Source organism: Rana temporaria, chromosome 3 (assembly GCF_905171775.1).
Source record: "Rana temporaria chromosome 3, aRanTem1.1, whole genome shotgun sequence".
NCBI classification, from domain to species: domain Eukaryota; kingdom Metazoa; phylum Chordata; class Amphibia; order Anura; family Ranidae; genus Rana; species Rana temporaria.
In genome coordinates, this window is record NC_053491.1 from 200,201,007 (window position 1) to 200,224,745 (window position 23,739).

General features: G+C 44.3%; 1 protein-coding gene across 1 annotated transcript in view; it reads right to left on the minus strand.

The window, feature by feature from the left end:
- PLXNC1 (plexin C1) overlaps nucleotides 1-23,739 on the minus strand; it is a 151,119-nt gene that overhangs the window by 110,695 nt on the left and 16,685 nt on the right. Inside the window, exons 4-6 of the mRNA XM_040344126.1 lie at nucleotides 19,641-19,741; nucleotides 746-860; nucleotides 21-186 (exon numbers count right to left, since the gene is read on the minus strand). Coding sequence (XP_040200060.1) covers nucleotides 21-186; nucleotides 746-860; nucleotides 19,641-19,741 — 382 coding nt within the window. The remainder of the gene's footprint in view (nucleotides 1-20; nucleotides 187-745; nucleotides 861-19,640; nucleotides 19,742-23,739) is intronic.

Genomic DNA, 23,739 nt, shown 5'->3' on the forward strand with positions numbered 1-23,739 from the left:
AGTATAAATAGAAGGTATACCTCTATCAGATGACTGGACAGTTTTAAATGGACAGGAGCAGTTCAAGGACCGTTGGCCAGCAGTTCCTTTGCAAAGAACTTCCCTAGTGTCCTCCTTTTGAAATTCACAACTCCAATTACTATTTCTACCAAGTAATGAAGGATTTTTCTTGAGGCTTATTGTGATCTGCATGAATAAAAAAAACATAAAACTTTGCTTAGAAACAAATTCGGCAATGAAGGATTTGGAGTCATTTTAGTCCCAAAGCCACAGGCACACTTTTAAAAGTTTAGAAACAAAAGGATAAAAAAACTGTTAAGGCCCGTACACACGATCGGATTATCTGACAGGAATTGTATGCTCCATCGGACAATTGTTGTCGGATTTTTCGCAAAAATTTGGGATTTCATGCTTTAAAATTGTCCGCCAACAAATGTGTGTTGTCGGACAAAACTCCAAAGTACAAACACGCATGCTCAGAAGCAATGCTCACCATAACACAACATTAGAAGACGTTGCCCAAAGGGTGGTGCTAAAGAGCTGAAAAACCACATAGTTTCGTGTTTGTTGCCAACAATTCTTTGCTGTTTATATACAATACAAGTTCCTGGCCAACGCCCTTCGGACAAAAGTCCTACGCTTTGTCCGATGAAAATCCGATCGTCTGTACGAGGCTTTAGTCTTGCAAAGACATATATTATTATAATGCAAAATTAGCAAAGCAGCATGACATTGAAAAGAATACCTGGTTCTTATCCGCTGAAATAACATGGATTCCAAAACATTTTCCATATTCCTCTGACTTCTCAATCCAATTTTCCAATAAAGTAGATGTTGAACATTCTGCCTTCATGGTACACCTAATAAAATACAGTAAAACCAAATGCATGAAAGTTTTTAAAACATATTTTTGTATTCAGTTATGATGTGATTTACCCATAATCCCTTAAATTAGTCAACCTATATTGGTAAAAAATACCATACCATAAAAATAGTCAATAAGTATAAGAAAAGTAAAAAAAATAGAGTAATCTTAACTACTTGACTAACAGCCTTTAACCACTTATGCCCCGGACCATTTGGCTGGCCAAAGATCAGGCCACTTTTTGCGATTCGGCACTGCGTCGCTTTAACTGAAAATTGCGCGGTCGTAACGACGTGGCTCCCAAACAAAATTTACGTCCTTTTTTTTCCACAAATAGAGCTTTCTTTTGGTGGTATTTGATCACATCTGCATTTTTTTTTTTGTGCTATAAACAAAAATGGAGTGACAATTTTGAAAAAATTTTTATATTTTTTACTTTTTGCTATAATAAATATCGCCAAATAATATATATATAAAAAAAAATTTCCCTCATTTTAGGCCGATACGTATTCTTCTACATATTTTTGGTAAAAAAAAAATCGTAATAAGCATTTATTGATTGGCGTTTGTGCAAAAGTTACAGCGTCTACAAAATAGGGGATAGTTTTATGGCATTTTTATTAATATTTTTTTTACTAGTAATGGCGGCATTCATCGATTTTTTTCATGACTGCGACATTATGGCGGACACATCGGACACTTTTTTTTTTTCAAATAACAGTTTTTTATTTTCGAAAAAAAAGGACAGTACAAAATATGGCAACACATCTGGTGTAAGAGAAAAGAAAAGGTATACAATTCCAGCTTAATGTGCTTACACAGTGGTTTCATAGTTATTCGTACTATCAGTAGCTTGTATAATAACAGGATTCAAACAAAAGAGAGAAAGGAAAGAGGAGGTGGGGGATGGGTGAGTGGGAGAGGCAAGTGAGGAGGGAGAGAAAAAGGACAAGAGAAAAAAGAAAAAGGAAAGGATAGAAAAAGAGAGAGAGGAGGGTGAAAGGCAGGCAAGAGGGGTGGGTGTGGTAGCATACCTCGGTGGTCTGTCGTCGGCTCACGGCGGGTCCTCCCTCACATGCCACCTCTCCCAGACAAGGTCATGTTCCTCCAGTTTGTCCCGGATCCTAGCCGTCATTTTCTCCATGAGTTCTACATCCTTGACCCTAACGTAGAGGGCCTCTTGGGATGGGGGCATCGGTTTTTTCCAGTTTAGTGCTATCAAGCACTTTGCCGCCGTGATAATGTGTCTTAACAGCTTCTTATAAGGTTTGGCTATGCGAGGTTGGGACAGGCCCAAAAGGAATAGTTTCGGGGAGAGGGGTATGGGCACCTCCAGGAGGCGGGTCAGGAGCTCTCGTGTCTGAGTCCAGAACGGGACAATCAAGGGGCAGGCCCAATATATGTGAAACAGTGTGCCCCTAGCTTGGTTGCATCGCCAGCACCGGTCAGAGGTGGAAGGGTAGATCTTATGGAGCACGTCCGGGGTCAGGTACCAGAAAAACAGCACTTTGTATGCATTCTCCTTATAAAGGGTACAGATAGAGCTTTTGGCCGCCTGTCTCCAAACCGCTCCCCACTCCTCCTCTGAGAGCACCTCCCCAAGCTCCCTCTCCCATCGAAGCATATAGGCGTGTTTACCGTTTTGTTGGAAGGAGTGTTCATTTAAAATTTGGTATATGTCTGATATAAGGCCCCTTCGAGCTGTGCCCTCTAGTATAATGCGCTCAAATGGGGTTGGCTTCGAGAAGAGGAGCCGAGGGGCTACTGTGTGGGCGTAGTGGCGAATCTGTAGGTAGCTGAAGAAAGCTTGTCGTGGAATGTCATGTTTGGCTTGAAGATCAGCGAAGGAGTGTAGGGTGCGGGACCTGGGATCTACTAAATGGCCAAAATGAAATAAATTTCGCGAGGCCCAGGGCCATGACATCGGGTGGGTGAGGCTTGTCGGTACTTTAGGGTTATAGAGAAAGGAAGTCAGCAGGGAACTATCAGATTTCAGTCGGCAGTCTTGGGCCAGCCTCCTCCATATGCGCTGAAGCTGCTGCATGGAGCCTAGCAACCGTCCTGGCTCCACTGACGCGTTCGCGTTCCAGAGGAGGTTATTGGGGTGAATTGGTGCCAGCCAAATCTTTTCCACCTCCGTCCACCTATTGTAGGACTTCTGGGGGAACCATGATGCCACTGCTCGTAGCTGTGAGGCCTGGTAGTATTTCACCAGGTCTGGGAAGGCCAGGCCTCCCTCGGTTCGCGCCGCCGTCATGACCGAGCGTGGGATCCTGTGGCGCTTGTAGTTCCACACATATCGGAGGAGGTCCGCTTGTAGGGCTCGCAAATGGGCGCATGGGACTGGGATGGGAAGGGTCTGGAACAGATATAGCAGCTTTGGGAGGATCACCATTTTTATGGCCGCTATCCGGCCCAGAAGGGATATCTGATGGGGCTTCCATTTATGGATCAGCGCCCTAATCGAGCTATAAAGGGGGGGGAAGTTGGCCTGGTACAGGGATGCAAAGTCCGGGGTCAGATGGACCCCCAGGTATTTCAGGGAGGTTCGCTCCCAGTGATATGGGAATACCGACTGCATGTGTAGGGTCTCTGGTTCGGGTATGTTTATCGGCATGGCCATCGACTTGGAGGTGTTGGTTTTGTATCCCGAGAGGGCCCCGTATCGTTCAAGTTCGACGTGAAGATTGGGCAGGGAGATGCGGGGGCGCGTCAATGTTAGAATAATATCGTCAGCAAAGAGGGAGATCTTAAATTCCCTCCCCCTTACTGGAATACCCCGAATGTCCGGGTTACCGCGGATCGTCGCTGCTAGGGGCTCGACGCACAGAGCGAAGAGTAGGGGGGAGAGCGGGCACCCTTGGCGGGTTCCATTGGTGACAGGGAAGGTGGACGAAGTGGCAAAGGGAGTTTTTACCTGTGATATCGGGTTGGTATAGAGGTGTCGGACCGCCTGGAGAAAAGGTCCTCTAAACCCCATGTGTTTCAACGTGGCGAGCATGAAGGGCCAGCCAAGGCGGTCGAACGCCTTTTCTGCGTCCAGGCTTAGGAGCAAAGATTCCGAGCCCTCCCTGCCCGCCACGTCAATTAGGTCAATCACCTTTCTCGTATTGTCCCCCGCTTGGCGGAGGGGGACAAAGCCCACCTGGTCTTTATGGACCAGGGAGGGCAAGACTACGTTTAAACGGAGGGAGAGGACCTTCGTAAAGATTTTGAGGTCTGAGTTTAATAGGGCTATTGGCCTGTAGCTTGCGCATAGTGAGGGGTCCTTGTCAGGTTTAGGAATGAGGGTGATGAATGATCGCTGCATATCCTGCGGGATGGGGGTCTGTTGTAGAAAGGCGTTGAAGAGTTTAGTCATGTGGGGGAGAAGTGTGGGGAGAAAGGTCTTATAATATTCGTATGGAAACCCGTCCGGACCTGGGGACTTGTGGGCGGGGAGGGCCTTAATGGCCCGGGTTAGCTCCTCGTCCGTGATGGGGGCATTAAGGGAGATCAGGTCCTCTGGTTGTAGCCGAGGGATGCCCGCCTGTGTCAGGTATTGTGTCATCCTATCAAGTAGGTCGGGGGTGGGTGGGTTATGAGGAATTTCAGGCCTGTTGTACAGATCCGCGTAAAATGCAGCGAATGCGTCCGCAATACTTTGCGGGTGGGATATGGTGTTGCCCGATCTGTCCTGGACCTGGTGCGGGGTGGAAGCGAGGGAGCGGTCGGTTAGCTTCCTTGCTAATAGAGCTTGCGCCTTATTGCCCTTGTCATAGTATACCTGACGAAGGCGGACAAGGGCCTTCTCGACTCGACCCAGCGCGAGGTCCCGGAGTGACGACCGCACTAGGGTAATGCGTTTAAGAAGCGTCAGGGAGGGTGAGGTCTGGAGACGGGATTCTAGGGCTCGAAGCTGCGCTTCCGCCTGTTTCCTAGCTGACTCAGCGTTCCTCTTAAGGGCCGATGAGATGGCCATGCAGCGTCCCCTGATTACCGCTTTATGAGCGGCCCATAGTGTGGTGGTGGATATGTCCTGCGTGTCGTTTTCGCTAAAGTACAATTGTAGAGCAGTTTCTATCTCCGTTTTGGAGGGGATGTGCTTCAGGAGGAAATCATTCAGTCGCCAGTTACAGGGCCTGCGGTTGGGAGCGGTCAGGTCAAGGGACAACGTGATGGGAGCGTGGTCGGACCAGGAGATGGGTAGTATCTGTGCGGAACTGGTAGCACGTAGCGTGGTATTATTAACTAGAAAGTAATCTATGCGTGAGTGTGTGTGATGGGGGGATGAATAAAAGGTGAACTGGCGATCTCCTGGGTGAAGCGCCCGCCATGCGTCAAATAGAGCATGTTTCCTCGTGAGCTGGCGGAAGAGCTTAGAGTCCCGCAGGGCCCTAGTCTGAGAGGCTCGGGGGTTCACTACCAGGCGATCCCAGGTTGCTGAGTGGGGTAGGTTGAAGTCCCCTCCTACCACCAATAAACCGTGGGGGGAACGGGCCAGGCGGGCGAGAACCCGGCCCAGAAATCTGTGCTGATGGGCATTGGGGGCGTATAAGGTACACAGGGTTATGTCTCTCGAATGCCACGTTCCCCTCAGGATGATAAAGTGGCCCAGGGGATCAATGTAGGTGTCGGTACAGGTAAAGGGGGTACCCCGTTTGACCAGAATTGCAACCCCTGCCCGTTTGCGCGAGCTAAAGGCCTGGTATATTAAGGGGAAATATCTAGCCGCGAACGTAAAGGAGTCACCCTTGGAGAAGTGCGACTCCTGTACCATTATGATCTCTGCCCCCGACTGCCTGAACTCCCTTAGTGCTAAATGTCGTTTCTTATTAGAGTTGAGCCCGTGGACGTTCAGGGATAGCAACTTAGCCATGTTGTGGGTGGTGTGGTCGTGAGTCATACTTAGCTGGAGTCAGGTGCGGTACGTCCGGTTCTGGGAGGGTGGATGGAGGGGCCGCCGGGCCGGCAGCCACCGAGGCATGCCTTCGGGTCCTGCCTGCTCGAAAGAGAAGAGAGAGATATCTGGAAAGAAAGGAAGAGAGGTAAGCAAATAAACAGAGGAAGAACACAACATTATTTAACAATAGGGGTCCAGGTGGCCCGAGGGCCCCCGGGACCCAACAGTTCCTTGAGGGCCTCCCGACCAGAGAGTCCAAAAATGTGGGTCGGGGGGGCAAGGGGGTGGTGTGGATAAATTCCACCGTGGGGGTTGGGGAAGAAGGAACTTTCAGGCTATCAGCCATGGGGGGGTCCGTAATCAGAAGGGTAGCCTCTTCGGGGTCTCGTCCGAGACTGGCCCGATGTGTAGCTCAGGGGTAAGGCTAGGGCAACCGGGGGTAAAACCAAAAATGTAAACAATGGGCAAAAACAAAACTTGAAAGCTTCTTGTAGCGCTCAGGGCGGCTCTCGTGGCCAGGGTGGCCATCTCATGTAGGCCTGTGCCTGGGGGAGTTGCGGCCAGGGTCGCGGCCTCTGGGGCGCCTAAGCGGCGGGACTTTCTGCCAGACCACCGGTGGTGGGGGTGGTGTAGCCACAAGGTCCCAATCTGGCAGCTGGGGGACAGGGATGTCCAGTGTGTTGCAGAAGGTGTCCAGGTCCTCTGGGTAGCGTAAGGTAGCGGAAGTTCCCTGGTGGCTGGCGGAGAGGCTAAAGGGGAAACCCCATCGGTACACAATGTCTTTGTCCTGTAAGGTGCGGAGCAGGGGTTGAAGCAGACGCCGTTTCTGGAGGGTAATCCAGGAAAGGTCCGGGTAGAGCTGTAGTGGGTTATTGTTGAAGACTAGGTTACGAATGGGGCGGGCTTTGCGCATTATGGCTTCCTTCAGTGGGTAGGAGTTTACACGGCATATGACGTCCCGTGGTTTGGAGGCAGGGCCCTTTGGCTTGAGGGCTCGATGAGCCCTATCCATCTCGATGGTCTTGTCTGCTGGTTCGCCCAGAATGCCATTGAATAGTTTCTGGAGGGTGAGCTGCAGGTCCTCGGCCCCCTCCGTTTCGGGGAGACCGCGTATGCGGACATTGTTGCGGCGCCCCCTGTTATCCAGGTCTTCGATGTGCCGCTGCATGTCTCTGAGCATAAGATGATGATCTGATGCCTGGATTTGTGTGCGGTGCACTGCCATTTTAGTCTCTTGGATCTCCTCCTCTGCCATCTCCACTCTGTCAGCTAAGTGTTTGAGTCCCGTATGGAGAACTTGAATTTCAGCGCGGCAGGTCGCCTTGACGTCTTCAATTAACTGTTTAAAGTCATCTTTCGTGGGGAAGGCCTGCATATAGGACTGCCATGGCGGAGGGGGAAAATGGGAGGGTCCCCCGGTGTCATGCGTGGGATGGAGTGGGTTGATGGGGGGTGGCTGGTGGCTGGGACCCGAGTCTCCATGCTTTCTGGCCTCGGGGGGGGGTTGCTGAGATACGTCCCATGATGCGGACCAGGCCCGAGCCTGTACCTCCATAGAGGTGGGGGCCCCTCCGTGCCACGGGGCACTAGTGCTTGCCATTGAGGCATATGAGGGGGGAGAGGTCCCTCTCCTATCCCCGGCCCCGAGATGGATGGCCGGGTGAATAGGCCCCTGTGCTGTGGGAGAGGTGGATTGCGGCCTAACACTGGCCGGGGAGCTGCCTAGCCGTGGAGAGCCTATGGAGGCCTGGGAGGTGGCGGTGGCTTGCAGGGCCGGGAAATCCTCCCGATTAAATGTGGGTGAGGAGAGCTGTTCCCCGCTTTGCGACTCAGGGTCTGGGGCAGTGCGGAGCAGGCGGGGGAAGGCCCCCGTACATTGAGTGTCCTGGGGGCCATAGAAAGCCGCGGCCTGTGCCGCGTGGTCTGCGGCGGGGAGATGCGGATGCTGGGATCCACTCACCGGCTGCTGGGAGCCATCCGGGCTCGACGGCGAATCGGATGTCCTCGATCGGGTCGGGGATGAGTCTGGATGGTGAGGTGAGCGAGGGGGAGACGTCCCTGTTCTGAAGGCAGCTGCGTCCGGCGCCATCTTGTCTCCTCCGCCCGGCGGCATTTCGGATGGCCGAAAGTAGTGCTTCAGGGTCGAGGATGAGCCTGGCGGGGGTTGGGATGTTCCCCGAGCCTTAGTGGACCTGGTGGTCCGCGATCCGCCCATGGATGGCCGGAATTACCCCCGTTTTTTGCCTTTTCGCTGCGGGCTGGAGAGGAGCTCTCAGGGGATGCTTCCTTCCAGGCTGGCTTCCGGTCACGCCCCCCCCCACATCGGACACTTTTGATGCCATTTTGTGACCATTGTCATTGATACAGCGATCAGTGCTATAAAAATGCACTGATTACTGTAAAAATGACACTAGCAGTGAAGGGGTTTACCACTAGGGGGCGCTTAAGGGGTTAAGTGTGTCCTAGGGAATGCTTCTAACTGCAGGGGAGATGGGCTGTGTGTGACACAACACTGATCACCGCTCCAGATTACAATTACCCCTGTCACTAGGAAAAATTGGGAAATGCTTGTTTACATCAGCATTTCCCCATTCTTCCCCACCGTGAGATGATCGCGGGTATCCCCGCGGACATCGAGTCCACAGGACCCACGGTCGGACTCACGGAGCTTGCGCCCACAATGCCGCTCTTAAAGGGGCAACGTATGTATACGTTGATCTGCCCAGCCGTGCCATTCTGCCGACGTATATCGGCGTGACACGGTCCTTAAGCGGTTAATACACCCCTTCATTACCAGCCCATTTCTTAGTTTTCAGTGCTGTGATAGTTTCACTGACCATTACTCTTGCAACGCTGTGCCCAAATTAGTTTTATATCCATTTTTTTTGAGAGATTTGTTTCTTTCTGCTGTGTAACCCTGGTGACCATTTAAGCAGCACTACCAATCAGAGACTTTATAGTACCTTTTGGTGGGATAGAAGCCTTTTGAAATAACTACAGTGGGGAAAATAATGATTTGATCCCCTGCAGATTTTGGAAATTTGCCAACTTACAAAGAAATGAAGGGTCTATAATATTTATCATACGTGTAGTTTAAATGATAGAGACAGAAGATCAACCAAAAATCCAGAAAAACACAGGATACAAATGTTATAAATTGTTGCAGTTCAGTGAGTAAAATAAGTATTTGATCCACAAGCATAACATGACTTAGTACTTGGTGGAAAAACCCTTGTTGGCAAGCACAGAGGGAAAATGTTTCTTGTAGTAGGTTCAGAGCTCAAGTCCTGCGGGAACGCGTGGGAACGGAGTTCCTGCACTTTTTTCACAGCAGGAACTCAGTTCCCTTTGCAGGACTAGAGCAGCCAAGCTGCCCGAGCCAATCCTTCACCAAGCGACGATGCCCAGCTCGAGTCACTGTCAGGGGCAGGCGAACCTTAGTAATCCTTTATGTTATTGGCCGCTTCCTGTATATGGATTCATCGGGTAGTGTGCGGGTATTTCGTCAACTCGAAGTTTCAGCTCCCTCCATAAATTTTCTATAGGATTAAGGTCTGGAGACTGGCTAGGCCACTCCATGACCTTAATGTGCTTCTTCTTTGCCACTCCTTTGTTGCTTTGGCTGTATGTTTTGAGTCATTGTCATGCTGGAAAACCCACCCACAACCCATCTTCTGGCTAAGGGAAGAAGGTTCTCATCCATTGGCCCCTCAATGTGGCAAAGTCGGCCTTTGCCTTTAGCAGAGATACAGCTCCAAAGCATAATGTTTCCACCTTCATGCTTAACTATAGGGATGGTGTTCTTAGGGTCATAGTCAGCATTTTTCCTCCTCCAAACATGGCAAGTCGAGTTAACACCAAAGAGCTTAATTTTGGTTTTATCTGACCACAGCACTTTCTCACAATTTTTCTCTGAATCATTTAGATGTTCATTGGCAAACTTCAGATGGGCCTCTACATGTGCCTTCTTGAGGAGGGGTACCTTGCAGGCGCTGCAGGATTTCAATCCAAGGCAGCATGTTGTATTTGTTTGGTGCCAACTGCCCAACTGCCTTGAGATCATTTACAAGCTCCTCCCGTGTAATTCTGGGCTGATCCCTCACTTTTCCCATGATCATCCTTAACCCATGAGGCAAAATCTTGCAAGAAGCTCCGGACCGATGACAAATGATGGTTAATTTGTATTTCTTCCATTTGCAAATAATCGCTCCAACAGTTGTCTCCTTCTCACCAAGCTTCTTGATGATGGTCTTGTAGCTCATTCCAGCCTTGTGCAGGTCTACAATCTTGTCCCTGACATCCTTTGACAGCTCTTTGGGCTTGCCCATGATGGTGAGGTTTGAATGGAAGAAAGAGATTCTGTGAACAGGTGCCGTTTTAATACACGAGTTGTCGTAAGGAGCACCTTCTTAAATTGATAGGACAAATCTGTGTACCACATGAGCACTTACTGTAGCGAGGCGGTGGGAGCCAGAATTATTGTTCTTTGGTAGGGGATAAAATACTTGTTTTACTAACTAAACTGCAGCTCAATTTATAACATTTGCATCATATGTTTTTTCTGGATTATTGGTTGATATTCTGTCTCAATCTAATACACATATGAAAAAAAATGTAGACCCTCTATTTCCTTGTAAGTGGGGAAACTTACAAAACATACAGGGGATCAAATAATTATTTTTGCTACTTATTTTTGCCCCAACTCAAAGGTGTTCAATTAAAATCAAAGATTTCAGGATAATTTTAAGTGTTTATAAAAAAAAGTCATAAAAAAACTCTTTGGGGCAACCGCTCCCCCTTCATTTAGGCTCTGTACTGGATAAAACTTGACTAGACCTTGGATAGACTCAGAAACACCAGTGACTTCACAGATCTATAGAACACCTAAAGAACTCTCCCCATGGAGCAGCAACTATACTCCTGAACCGAGCTACCAGCTTCACATTTTGGTTCTGCTCAGCATTGATGTATAAAAGAAAGCTACTTCTGCTAGGTAAAAAAAAAAATGTATTACTCCTATTTAAGCCCTATTTTGTTTTGATTAACTCCTTTATCTAATTAAAGTGACAAGTGCTTCCGCGCTATTATAGATCCTTAAAATACAAACACCTCAACAAATAATATACAGTGCAGCAAAATCTAGCAGTGTTTTACCAAACACAAAAATAGAGATAAGATAGTGAAAGTGATTCTGCGCAACGTATCTCACATTGCTGTGACACATAAATATAACACAAATCAAAGTGAAATAACACTGAATGGGTAAATATATATCCACTAAATAGTCCGTGTATACAGGTGGTATAGGAGAGCTAAGTCCTGCTCAAATAGTGTCTAAAACTACTAAAATAAAATAAAAATCCGAACCAAAAATGGTAAATAAAAGTGATGTGAAAGAAAACCAAAACGAATCCTTCAGTGAAACAAATTCAGTGAAACAAAAATATTCAAAATTGTATAAAAGCTGCCAAATGATCCAATCAATATGCTGAGTATGCTGGATTAGATGTAGAGTGAGTGACCAGCAGATGAAGATCGAATCCTCCACTAGGCTCACTAGCCTCTTACCTCTAGGTAGATATAGATGAGCATCAGATCTCTCACACCGTGGTAATCCTTAAAGAGTAGTCCCTGTCCTTTCTCCCCTTGCGCTGGCACAACGTCTATAGATCCATATAGTACTCCGCCCAAATACATACAATGGAGAGAGGGAACAAAAAAGGAACCTCCGATAGTGAAGCACAGTAAACCAGGTTGTGATTTATTAAACGGAAAAACCTGTGCTTACATTAAAAAATATACAAATGTGCAGCAATATTTAAAATGAGCGGCGTTCACAGCGCCGGCTTACGTCACTCCAGGTGTACGCCAATCCCTACGCGTTACGACACGACGTCACGTGTCTTCATCTGGGGCATCTGATTGGCGGACATTCTATTGTTTATATATCCGAGAAACCGGAAATAGCATCGCCGCCATTTTCTTGAAGTCCAAGTGATATGTATACACACTGCATTGGAATGGCATAGCTCCGCTTGGAGATTATTAAACGATATATATCTCCATGGCAACTAAATGTTAAACACTCGCTAGACTGCAACGTTAAGTCATATATGCCGCTGCATATCGGACAAACATGCATATAAAATTACAGGTTAAAAATACATATTAAAATGTATAGTAGAAATGTATATTTCCACAGCCACGGGAGGGAAAAGGGGATAATCGTTCCCATCCCAGAGGTATGAATATGGGAATAAATCCTCTGAAAACAATTATGCTGTGGGAAACATAATCCATTATAAATATACAAATTCACCAAAAAAGGTGATAGCAATCATATTAAAACAGACCTATAGATTATTAAAAATATATTAAAAAATACTAAACGTATTAAAACGCAGTATTTAAAATTCATAATTAGTATATAAAAATATAAAAATATAAAATATAGTAATATACTGTAATCCCGATGGTAGATATTTATATATAAAAATATATAAAAATATATATATAAAAAAACCAAAAATATATATATATATAGGGGGGTCGCACACCTGGTTTGTCGCATCACATACCCACAATCTCTATATATAAACGATATTTCTATCTTAAGTATTCCTATTGATCATCATGTATAGACTATTTTCTCAACATACACAGAATGACTAAAATAAATCAAAAGTTACTAAGAAAACAATTGAGATCAAATTCAACGTTCATACCGCCCGGTACAAGTGTACGCATAGTATGAATCCATTTAGATTCCTTTTGGCTAATTGTACGAATCTTGTGACTCCCTCTCCAAGAGGGGTTATATTTTTCTACCCCCCAAAATTGTAATTGGGTGGGGTCACGATTATGTACTTGATCAAAATGTCTTGACACACTGTGTTTCGGAAAGCCCTTAATTATGTTCTCCACATGTTCGCTGACCCGAACCTTCAGGGCCCTCTTTGTTCTGCCAACATATTGGAGGTTACAGCTACATTGTAGCACATACACAACCCCCTCAGTGTGACATCCAATGAAGTCTTTAATCACATAGGTTTCCCCTGTATTTGTTGCCACAAACTCGGTCCGTTTCTTTTGAAACCTCTGTGATTTTCGACATGCATTACAATTCTTACATGGAAAGAAACCTTTTCCTGAAAAGAAGGTATATCCTGGTTTTGATGGTGGTTCAACCACTGTTTTCACAATCAAATTTCTCAAAGTTGGTGCTCTCTTGTATACTATCCTTGGCTTTTCTGGAAGTAATTGCCCTAAATCTTTATCTCCCTTCAAAATGTGCCAATGTCTCTCAACCAATTTGGCCACATCTTTATATTGAGAGTTATAATCTAGAATAAGAACCGGTGCATTTTGTTGTTGATGTATTTTCGGTTTATCCTGCAGCATCAGATTCCTATCTAGCTTACTGACAGTATCTATTTGTTCTTTCACCCATGATCCATCATAGCCTTTTTCTTTAAACCTCATGCCAATCATATCAGCTTGCAACATGTAATCACTCTCTTTCGTACAGTTCCTTCTAATTCTAATCAATTGTCCCTTCGGTATGGTATGATCAGAGCTATTACCATCAGGCTATTGGTATTGCCATGGGAGCGAAGTTCGCACCTAGTGTAGCGAATGCATTTATGGCTTTATGGGAAGAATCAGCTATATATGAAAATACTCCAGTTGAGTTGTCCCTCTATAAGAGGTATATAGACGACATTATTATCCTGTGGAACGGGAGCAGAGAAGGTCTGGAGAACTTCCTGGAGACACTCAATAGTAATGATAAGAATATTTCCCTAGTGTGGAAAATTGATGAGAAATCTATAGACTTCCTGGACTTAAACATAAGTATAGAGAAAGACAAAGTAGTCACTAAAACACATTTTAAAAATGTTGATACAAACAGTTACCTTTCGATGGACAGTTGCCATTTTAAACCTTGGTTATTCAATATCCCGAAGGGACAATTGATTAGAATTAGAAGGAACTGTACGAAAGAGAGTGATTACATGTTGCAAGCTGATATGATTGGCATGAGGTTTAAAGAAAAAGGCTATGATGGATCATGGGTGAAAGAACAAATAGATACTGTCAGTAAGCTAGATAGGAATCTGATGCTGCAGGATAAACCGAAAATACATCAACAACAAAATGCACCGGTTCTTATTCTAGATTATAACTCTCAATATAAAGATGTGGCCAAATTGGTTGAGAGACATTGGCACATTTTGAAGGGAGATAAAGATTTAGGGCAATTACTTCCAGAAAAGCCAAGGATAGTATACAAGAGAGCACCAACTTTGAGAAATTTGATTGTGAAAACAGTGGTTGAACCACCATCAAAACCAGGATATACCTTCTTTTCAGGAAAAGGTTTCTTTCCATGTAAGAATTGTAATGCATGTCGAAAATCACAGAGGTTTCAAAAGAAACGGACCGAGTTTGTGGCAACAAATACAGGGGAAACCTATGTGATTAAAGACTTCATTGGATGTCACACTGAGGGGGTTGTGTATGTGCTACAATGTAGCTGTAACCTCCAATATGTTGGCAGAACAAAGAGGGCCCTGAAGGTTCGGGTCAGCGAACATGTGGAGAACATAATTAAGGGCTTTCCGAAACACAGTGTGTCAAGACATTTTGATCAAGTACATAATCGTGACCCCACCCAATTACAATTTTGGGGGGTAGAAAAATATAACCCCTCTTGGAGAGGGAGTCACAAGATTCGTACAATTAGCCAAAAGGAATCTAAATGGATTCATACTATGCGTACACTTGTACCGGGCGGTATGAACGTTGAATTTGATCTCAATTGTTTTCTTAGTAACTTTTGATTTATTTTAGTCATTCTGTGTATGTTGAGAAAATAGTCTATACATGATGATCAATAGGAATACTTAAGATAGAAATATCGTTTATATATAGAGATTGTGGGTATGTGATGCGACAAACCAGGTGTGCGACCCCCCTATATATATATATATTTTTGGTTTTTTTATATATATATTTTTATATATTTTTATATATAAATATCTACCATCGGGATTACAGTATATTACTATATTTTATATTTTTATATTTTTATATACTAATTATGAATTTTAAATACTGCGTTTTAATACGTTTAGTATTTTTTAATATATTTTTAATAATCTATAGGTCTGTTTTAATATGATTGCTATCACCTTTTTTGGTGAATTTGTATATTTATAATGGATTATGTTTCCCACAGCATAATTGTTTGAGAGGATTTATTCCCATATTCATACCTCTGGGATGGGAACGATTATCCCCTTTTCCCTCCCGTGGCTGTGGAAATATACATTTCTACTATACATTTTAATATGTATTTTTAACCTGTAATTTTATATGCATGTTTGTCCGATATGCAGCGGCATATATGACTTAACGTTGCAGTCTAGCGAGTGTTTAACATTTAGTTGCCATGGAGATATATATCGTTTAATAATCTCCAAGCGGAGCTATGCCATTCCAATGCAGTGTGTATACATATCACTTGGACTTCAAGAAAATGGCGGCGATGCTATTTCCGGTTTCTCGGATATATAAACAATAGAATGTCCGCCAATCAGATGCCCCAGATGAAGACACGTGACGTCGTGTCGTAACGCGTAGGGATTGGCGTACACCTGGAGTGACGTAAGCCGGCGCTGTGAACGCCGCTCATTTTAAATATTGCTGCACATTTGTATATTTTTTAATGTAAGCACAGGTTTTTCCGTTTAATAAATCACAACCTGGTTTACTGTGCTTCACTATCGGAGGTTCCTTTTTTGTTCCCTCTCTCCATTGTATGTATTTGGGCGGAGTACTATACGGATCTATAGACGTTGTGCCAGCGCAAGGGGAGAAAGGACAGGGACTACTCTTTAAGGATTACCACGGTGTGAGAGATCTGATGCTCATCTATATCTACCTAGAGGTAAGAGGCTAGTGAGCCTAGTGGAGGATTCGATCTTCATCTGCTGGTCACTCACTCTACATCTAATCCAGCATACTCAGCATATTGATTGGATCATTTGGCAGCTTTTATACAATTTTGAATATTTTTGTTTCACTGAATTTGTTTCACTGAAGGATTCGTTTTGGTTTTCTTTCACATCACTTTTATTTACCATTTTTGGTTCGGATTTTTATTTTATTTTAGTAGTTTTAGACACTATTTGAGCAGGACTTAGCTCTCCTATACCACCTGTATACACGGACTACTTAGTGGATATATATTTACCCATTCAGTGTTATTTCACTTTGATTTGTGTTATATTTATGTGTCACAGCAATGTGAGATACGTTGCGCAGAATCACTTTCACTATCTTATCTCCTTTATCTAATTGTTCCCCTATTTTTTGCCAAATTTTTTGTTTGTTTGTAAGGTTTTTAAATTTGCATTTCTGTTTTGTGTGCCAAATTCAGAAAGGGGCTTTGTAACAAAAGCATAATTTTAGTGAGAGTAAAAGAGCAACATTTCAGAATAAGATTTGTATTGGAACAAAGCACACTTTAGCATCCTCGTCTGACACAAGTCTTTTGGCCGGCTTTGTACAACCTGACCATGGTATAGTAAAGGGGTTTGTTCAGATGTGGCCTTTAACTCAACTTCTGGATACAAATGTGGCCCTTGGATCCTTAAGGCCACGTACACACCACCGGATCTCCGCTGGAAACGATCCGCCGGATCGTTTCCAGCGGAGATTCCTCCTCCGGATTTGGATCCGATGGCGTGTACACACCATCGGATCCAAATCCGTGCGGAATTCATCCGCGGTGACGTGTCCGGCCGTCACCGCGACGATTACGCAGGGACGTGCGCGACGCTGGAAGGTAAGTACTTCCACGCATGCGTCGAATCATTACGATGCATGCGAGGGAGGGGAGCGGATGGATTGATCCGGTGAGTCTGTACAGACCACAGGATCAATCCGCTGGAGCCGATTCAAGCGGATAGATTTCTTAGCATGCTAAGAAATTTATATCTGCTTGAAATCGATCGGCCCGAGGAATCTCCGCGGATAAATATCCGCTAGGCCGTACAGACGACCGGATTTGTCCGCTGGAACTGATCCGCGGATCAATCCCAGCGGATAGATCCAGTCGTGTGTACGGGGCCTTAAAGTTGAGCACCACTAATAGAGACTATAGAGAACAGTTGTGCTTAAAGAGAAGCTCCAGGCTCCCCCCCCCCCAAAAAAAATGTAAAGCCAGCAACTACAAATACTGTACTGTGCTGCACTTCGTGAATGGACTGCAGTCTTCAGGGACCTGTGGAGTGTCCCAGAAGGCTGCTTGGGAAGGAGGGGGGCGAACTTCCGGCTCAGTTCGCCATGATGAACTGACCTGGAAGTGGGAGCGTGTACCTGTCAAATATGGCAATGGAATGGGGGGAGGAGGCAGACAAGCTTTCCCTTTTGGGTGGAGCTCTGCTTTAATCTCATTTTGATAGTTCAGCTGTATACAATTAAACATTGTAGAATAGCAAGCTTAGGTTTGAATGTTCTCAACTTCAAGACACCAACTTATTGGCAACTAAGAAGTTCCAATTAGAGGGTGACGTGGTGTACTCAACAAAGGTAACAATAAAGCAATATCAATTGCTGCCTTGTAAGCTGCTATGGTTCACCAAAAATATTATTTGCAAAAAATAAATGTATAAATAAATAAATAAATAAATAAATAATGAATGAATGAATAAAAGCAGCTTGAACTTTACCTACTCTCAAATATGTGCGGTAATAGCCAAATTTAACCAATGTGGTGTCGGGCTTTCTAGATTTCAACCAACATCTATATTACATATTCCACGAATAAACAAATAGTAAAGTCCTTAACAATCTCTTAACCATATATCTTGTGTCTTGTATGATGTAATCACCAGTCAGGGATGTGAAGCCATGCCTCACCTGCCATAAACATCACAAAAAATGAATAAAACCCCCCCAAAAAAATCGAGCTTCTAGGGTCATAGCTCGGCAACCTGGGGTCACAATGACCCCAAATGGGAATCCTCCGGTCTTCCAATATCCCTTTCATTTCTCTTTGTTTTACAACCAGTAGTCTCCCTTCCAGGCACTCTCCAACTCTCCCCTCCCCTCAGCACCACATAAAGAAAAAGTACTAAATAGTACCAGATAATGCCAATATATATATATATGTACAAGCAAAATAATAATATGATTGCCCCTGAAGAAGTTACATGTTCCTGTGGGGTGGGGCTTGCGGGATGACATAAAGACATTTGATAGCAGAATCAATTTTATTAAGGATAAAGCACTATATTAGTACTTTTTCTTTATGTGGTGCTAAGAGGAGGGAAGGGCTGGAGCATGTCTGGAAGGAAGAGTACTGATTGGAGAGCAAGGAGAAAGAAAAGGGATATTGGAAACCCGGAGGATTCCCAGTGGCATTGGAGGTTTCCTTTAACACCTGGAAGATACTAACTAATCCATTGAAGGGACAAAAGCTGCATATTATGTGAGGTCATGGTCTTCAGGGGAGAGCGCATCTGGTGGTGGTTACACAGAAAGTTGGATGAAGTATGAGCACACACTGGTGATTTTTCACAGAGAAATCTCATACAAGACACAAGTGGGCAGATCCACAGAGCGAGTACGCCGGCGTATCTACTGATACGCCGGCGTACTTTCAAATTAACCACGTCGTATCTTTGGTTTGAATCCTCAAACCAAGATACAACGGCATCTGGGTTAGATCCGACAGGTGTACGTCCTTGTACGCCTTCAGATCTAAGATGCAATACTTTGGCGTCCGCTGGGTGGCGTTCACGTCGTTTTCCGCGTCGGGTATGCAAATGAGCTATTTCCGACGATCCACGAACGTACGAGCGGCCGGCGCATTTTTTTACGGCGTCTCTAGTCGGCTTTTTCCGGCGTATAGTTAAAGCTGGTATTTCGTCGCGTATAGTTAGACCTGCCATGTTAAGTATGGCCGTCGTTCCCGCGTTTATTTTGAATTTTTAAAAAAAAATTGCGTAAGTCGTCCGTGAATCGGGATGGACGTAATTCACGTCTAAGTAAAAAAAATGACGTCGTTGCGACGTCATTTAGCGCAATGCACGGCGGGAAATTTAGAAACGGTGCATGCACAGTTCATTCGGCGCGGGGACGCGCTTCATTTAAATGAAACACGCCCCCTAATCGCCGATTTGAATTCCGCCGCCAGAGATAGACTACGCCGCCGTAACTTACGGCGCAAATTATTTGGGGATTCGAGCCGGCCAAAAGTAAGTTACAGCGGCGCAACGTATATCACATACGCTGCGCCCATCTATTTCTATGTGGATCTGCCCCAAGATGTCCATTTAAGAGACTGTTAAGGATATTAAAATGTGTTTATTAGTGGTATATGTAATATGCACATAGGATTGTGATATTGGTTGAAATCTAGGAAGCGCTGCAACACGCTGGTTAAATTTAACAATAAAAACAAAACCACAATGTCTTCTCTGTAGACATTCGCATGCTATTATTTTGAACCTGACTGCAATAGATTAAGATGCATTTAGGTTACATTTGAGATCAGTTTGAACTTTACAACACTTCTGAATTCCTTTACAGGTACATCTAACCTCCTCCTAAACTGCTTCAAGCTGCTTTTCCATTTCCAATATTTTATATAGGAAAAAAATTGTTCTGATGCAAACAAAATTCCATGTACACAAGCCCTAAAAAATATTTTTTCCATGTAATAAAAAAGAAAAGTAATTATAACAAACAGCAAATGTTGGCAGCAGTTATAATATAAACAAGTACAAATATAATATCTAATTTAAAAAAATGAGAGGTCTGCTTAGGTATACTTCTAAGTTTTCTGCATAAGATTATTTAAAAAAATCTCAATTATCAAACCTTTTCTCTAATTGGCACCACCCGCAGTGTGGATCAGCTGCAGTCAAACATTCATTGCAGGATTGATATTGTTCACATTTTGCAATTCTCACACGTTTAATCTAGGCAGATAAGTGATATTTTTAGTATACTACAAATAAAATACCAAAGAAAATATGATGTCAAACACCATAAGTAGTGGACATACACATACAAAATACATTATTGCCATATAAAACACATTGACAGCTTATATGACATTTATTAGTTAGTGCTCTTTCACACGGAGCGGACCGTTTCCGGTTCCGCTCTGTGTGTCTCCGGCGGCTCAGCGGGGATCCCCGCTCAGCTGTCGGCGGATAGGGCGGTCCCCGCACACAGTGCAGGGACCGCCCTGTCTCTGCTCCGCTGTCCCCTATGGGGAACCTGATGCAGACGGACCGTCTGTCCGTCTGCATCAGTTCCGCTCCGCCGAACGGAAGAAAAATAGGGTTTCTTCCGTTCGGAAAAGCGGATCCCGACTGACGCGGACGCTAGCGGATGCTCCATCCGCTAACGGACGCGTTCCCATAGAGATTCATTACAAGTCCGTTAACGGACTTATAATGAGCGGACGAACGGTCCGCTAGTGTGAAAGGACCCTAAGGATCTATAGTTTTATGTGACCAGGATTGAAACTTCCCACACAGTCGCGTCGCTGGGGGGGCGCACTGATGGAGGGGGAGTCTGCCCTTATAGAGGGGGGGGTGGTCTGCACTGATGGAGGGGGTATGCACTGATGGAGGGGGTGGTCTTTACTGGGGGGGTCTGAACTGATGGAGGGGGTTCTGCACTGATGGAAGGGGGTGGTCTGCACTGATGGAGGGGGGTCTGCACTGATGGAGGGGGTGGTCTGTACTGATGGAGGGGGTGGTCTGCACTGATGGAGGGGGTCTGCACTGATGGAGGGGGGTGGTCTGCACTGATAGGGGTCTGCACTGATGGAGGGGGGTGGTTTGCACTGATGGGGGTCTGCACTGATGGAGGGGGTGGTCTGCACTGAGGGGGTCTGCACTGATGGAGGGGGGAGGGGGGTCTGCACTGATGGAGGGGGTGGTCTGCACTGACGGGGGGGTCTGTACTGAGGAAGGGGGACTATAGTTGGTGGAGGGGGGTGACACCTAATTTTTTCCGCACTGGGTGACACCTAATTTTTTCCGCACTGGGTGACACCAACCCTAGTGATGCTACTGTTTCCACAGTCTTTATTATCATGAAGCCACTGCAAATTTTCTTTGAATATGTGTAATCTGGAATTCAGTGGCTTGTTATACTGTATGGCCTGAATATTCCTACAGAAATAAGCTTTCTGCCCTAATTCGGAGCTCTGTGAACCTTTGTGTAATTCATAACCTCCTGTTGCATTCTCCTTAATTATAATTAGGACATCTAGCAAAGGAAGTGGGACCCCTTAGGCTGGATTGACACCTATGCGTTTTTTGTACTTTTTGCATTTTACAGATTTGCACTACAGTACATCTAACATGGTTTCCTATGGAACACGTTCTGTAGTGCAAATCTGCAAAATGCAAAACGCACTAAAAATGCATAGGTGTGAATCCAGCCTAAGGCCTGGGTCACACCTATGCATTTTTAAGTGCATTTTCAGTTTTGCAGAAACACACTACAGTCCATTTACCATGGTTTCCTATGGGTCACGTTCACATCTGTGCATTTTATGGGAAGGACCAGGGACTTTTTTCTGGTTTTTGGTTTCATAGACATCAATGGATCAAAAACGTGTATTGAAAGATGCAAAATGCACCTGAAATATGCAAACTGCAACCTGCATAGGTGTGAATCAGGATTAACGGCCAGCAGTAGCTCAAGGGCAGAGCTTTTATCAATAGAGTCCCCAAGAAATATAAAAGATTGATAAGTTATTTAACTCTCAGTTATCCATCAAAAACCTAAAATAACAGTTTTGGGCAAAATACAATTCTAACAATTGTTTCCATATGTTAGTCATGTGGAATCTACATTGTGTGCGTAAAGCCATGTTGAAGAAATGTACACAATGTTTTCAGCTATATTGTTTCTTATGCTATTTCTGTCATTTTGACAATGTGTGACTAAATGTATTATTGTACTCTGACTCTGCTTATGAGATGACTACAGCAGTAACCATTGTGATGATTACTGCGGTAACTGTTAAGATTATGCAATTTATATGTTCCATGTAATGTGTGAAATTTGGTGTTCATTGGAATGCTTAGGCAATCTATATGCCTAATTTCACACAGTGCCTCTAATATACGTATATATTCATACAGGTGTGAAACATTTCTGTAAAGTAGGAATTCTTTCAGAAATAGAAGTGTTACTAGTTGATTTTTATCAGTTAAAGGGGTTGTAAAGGTTTGTTTTTTATTCTCTAAATAGGTTCATTTAAGCTAGTGCATTATTGGTTCACTTACCTTTTCCTTCGATTTCCCTTCTAATTTTTTTTTCTTTGTCTGAATTTCTCACTTCCTGTTTCTCCTCAGTAAACTTGCCACTATCATCCGAGCGGTGTTTAGTCAGCCAGAACAGCTTACTGAACAAGCTACTGAGGAGGAACAGGAAGTGAGAAATTCAGACAAAGAAAACAAAGAAGAAAAAACATTTAGAAGGGAAATCAAAGGAAAAAGTAAGTGAACCAACAATACACTAGCTTAACCCCCCCGGCGGTATTCCCGAGTCTGACTCGGGGTTAAATTTTTGTGTCGCGATCGGTAACCCCGAGTCAGACTCGGGCTCGCCTCGCTGAATCCACAAGCTTGGTTTACTTACCTTGTCCCTGGATCCAGTGATGCCACCGTGCTGTGTGAGCGAGCGGGTGCTCGCTTGATTCACACAGTGCCTCTGTGTGCTGCCGATCTCCGTTCCCTGCGACGTTACGATGCACGGGAGCGGAGAACGGCGCCAAATTCAAAAAGGTAAACAAACACCTTACATACAGTATACTGTAATCTTATAGATCTTATAGATTACAGTACTGTATGTAAAAAATACACACCCCCCTTGTCCCTAGTGGTCTGCCCAGTGCCCTACATGTACTTTTATATAATAAAAACCTTTCTTTCTGCCTGCAAACTGTAGATTGTCCATAGCAACCAAAAGTGTCCCTTTATGTCAAAAATGGTTTTAGATCAGCTAGAAAACAGCGATAATAAATTATAATCACTTGCAGAATTGTGCGATAGCGATTTGTGGGGAAATTCGTCATAAAAAAATAAAAGTAATGACAGCGACAATTCTGCAACTGAGCAAATTTCTGTGATTTTGAGTTGATTACATTATTGAATAATTTTTATTAGAATTATATTATTATTTGTTATAATTATTTATAATTATTTATTATATTATAATTATAATTTATAATTTTGTTTTTTAAAAAAAAATCATACCCGGGATGCCTAGACTCTTGTTTGGTCAGATTTAAGTGAGTTATTCCTAAGAATTACAGGCCTACAGTTAAAAAAACGCCAAATTTCCTTGCAAATAATGGTACCGCTTTCAGCACCTTTTTTATGAAATAATCATACCGCTAGGGAGGTTAAAGGAACCTATTTAGAAAATAAAAAATTAACCTTTACAACTCCTTTAACAAAATATAAATGAACAGAAGAGAAATCCAATGCAGAGGACACAGACAAAAATGGAAGCCCCATAGTAACTCTTTGGGTGATGTCACCCATTAATTTCCCAGTCATTGTTGGCTGAGTCCTCTGCAGAACTTCCGCCGCCAGAGACCGGACCGAATTGGCTTTAAAGAAGGTATGTACACTTATTTCTTCTTTACAGGATTAGATAGGTTAGTGTTAGATTGTGGATGTCTTTAGATTTTAGTAGTAGGGTGGACTTATACTTTAAGAAATAACTTCAGTTTAAAGAAGAACAAGGAGTCCTGAAAGTGATGGTTTGGCTCCCATATAGCCCTGATCTTAACATTATTGAGTCTGTCTGGGATAAAAGGACAGGATTTGAGATGACCTACATCAGACAGAAGATCTGTGGTCAGTTCTCCAAGATGTTTGGACAACCTACCTGCTGAGTTCCTACAAAATCTGTGTGCAAGTGTACCTAGAAGAATGCAAGG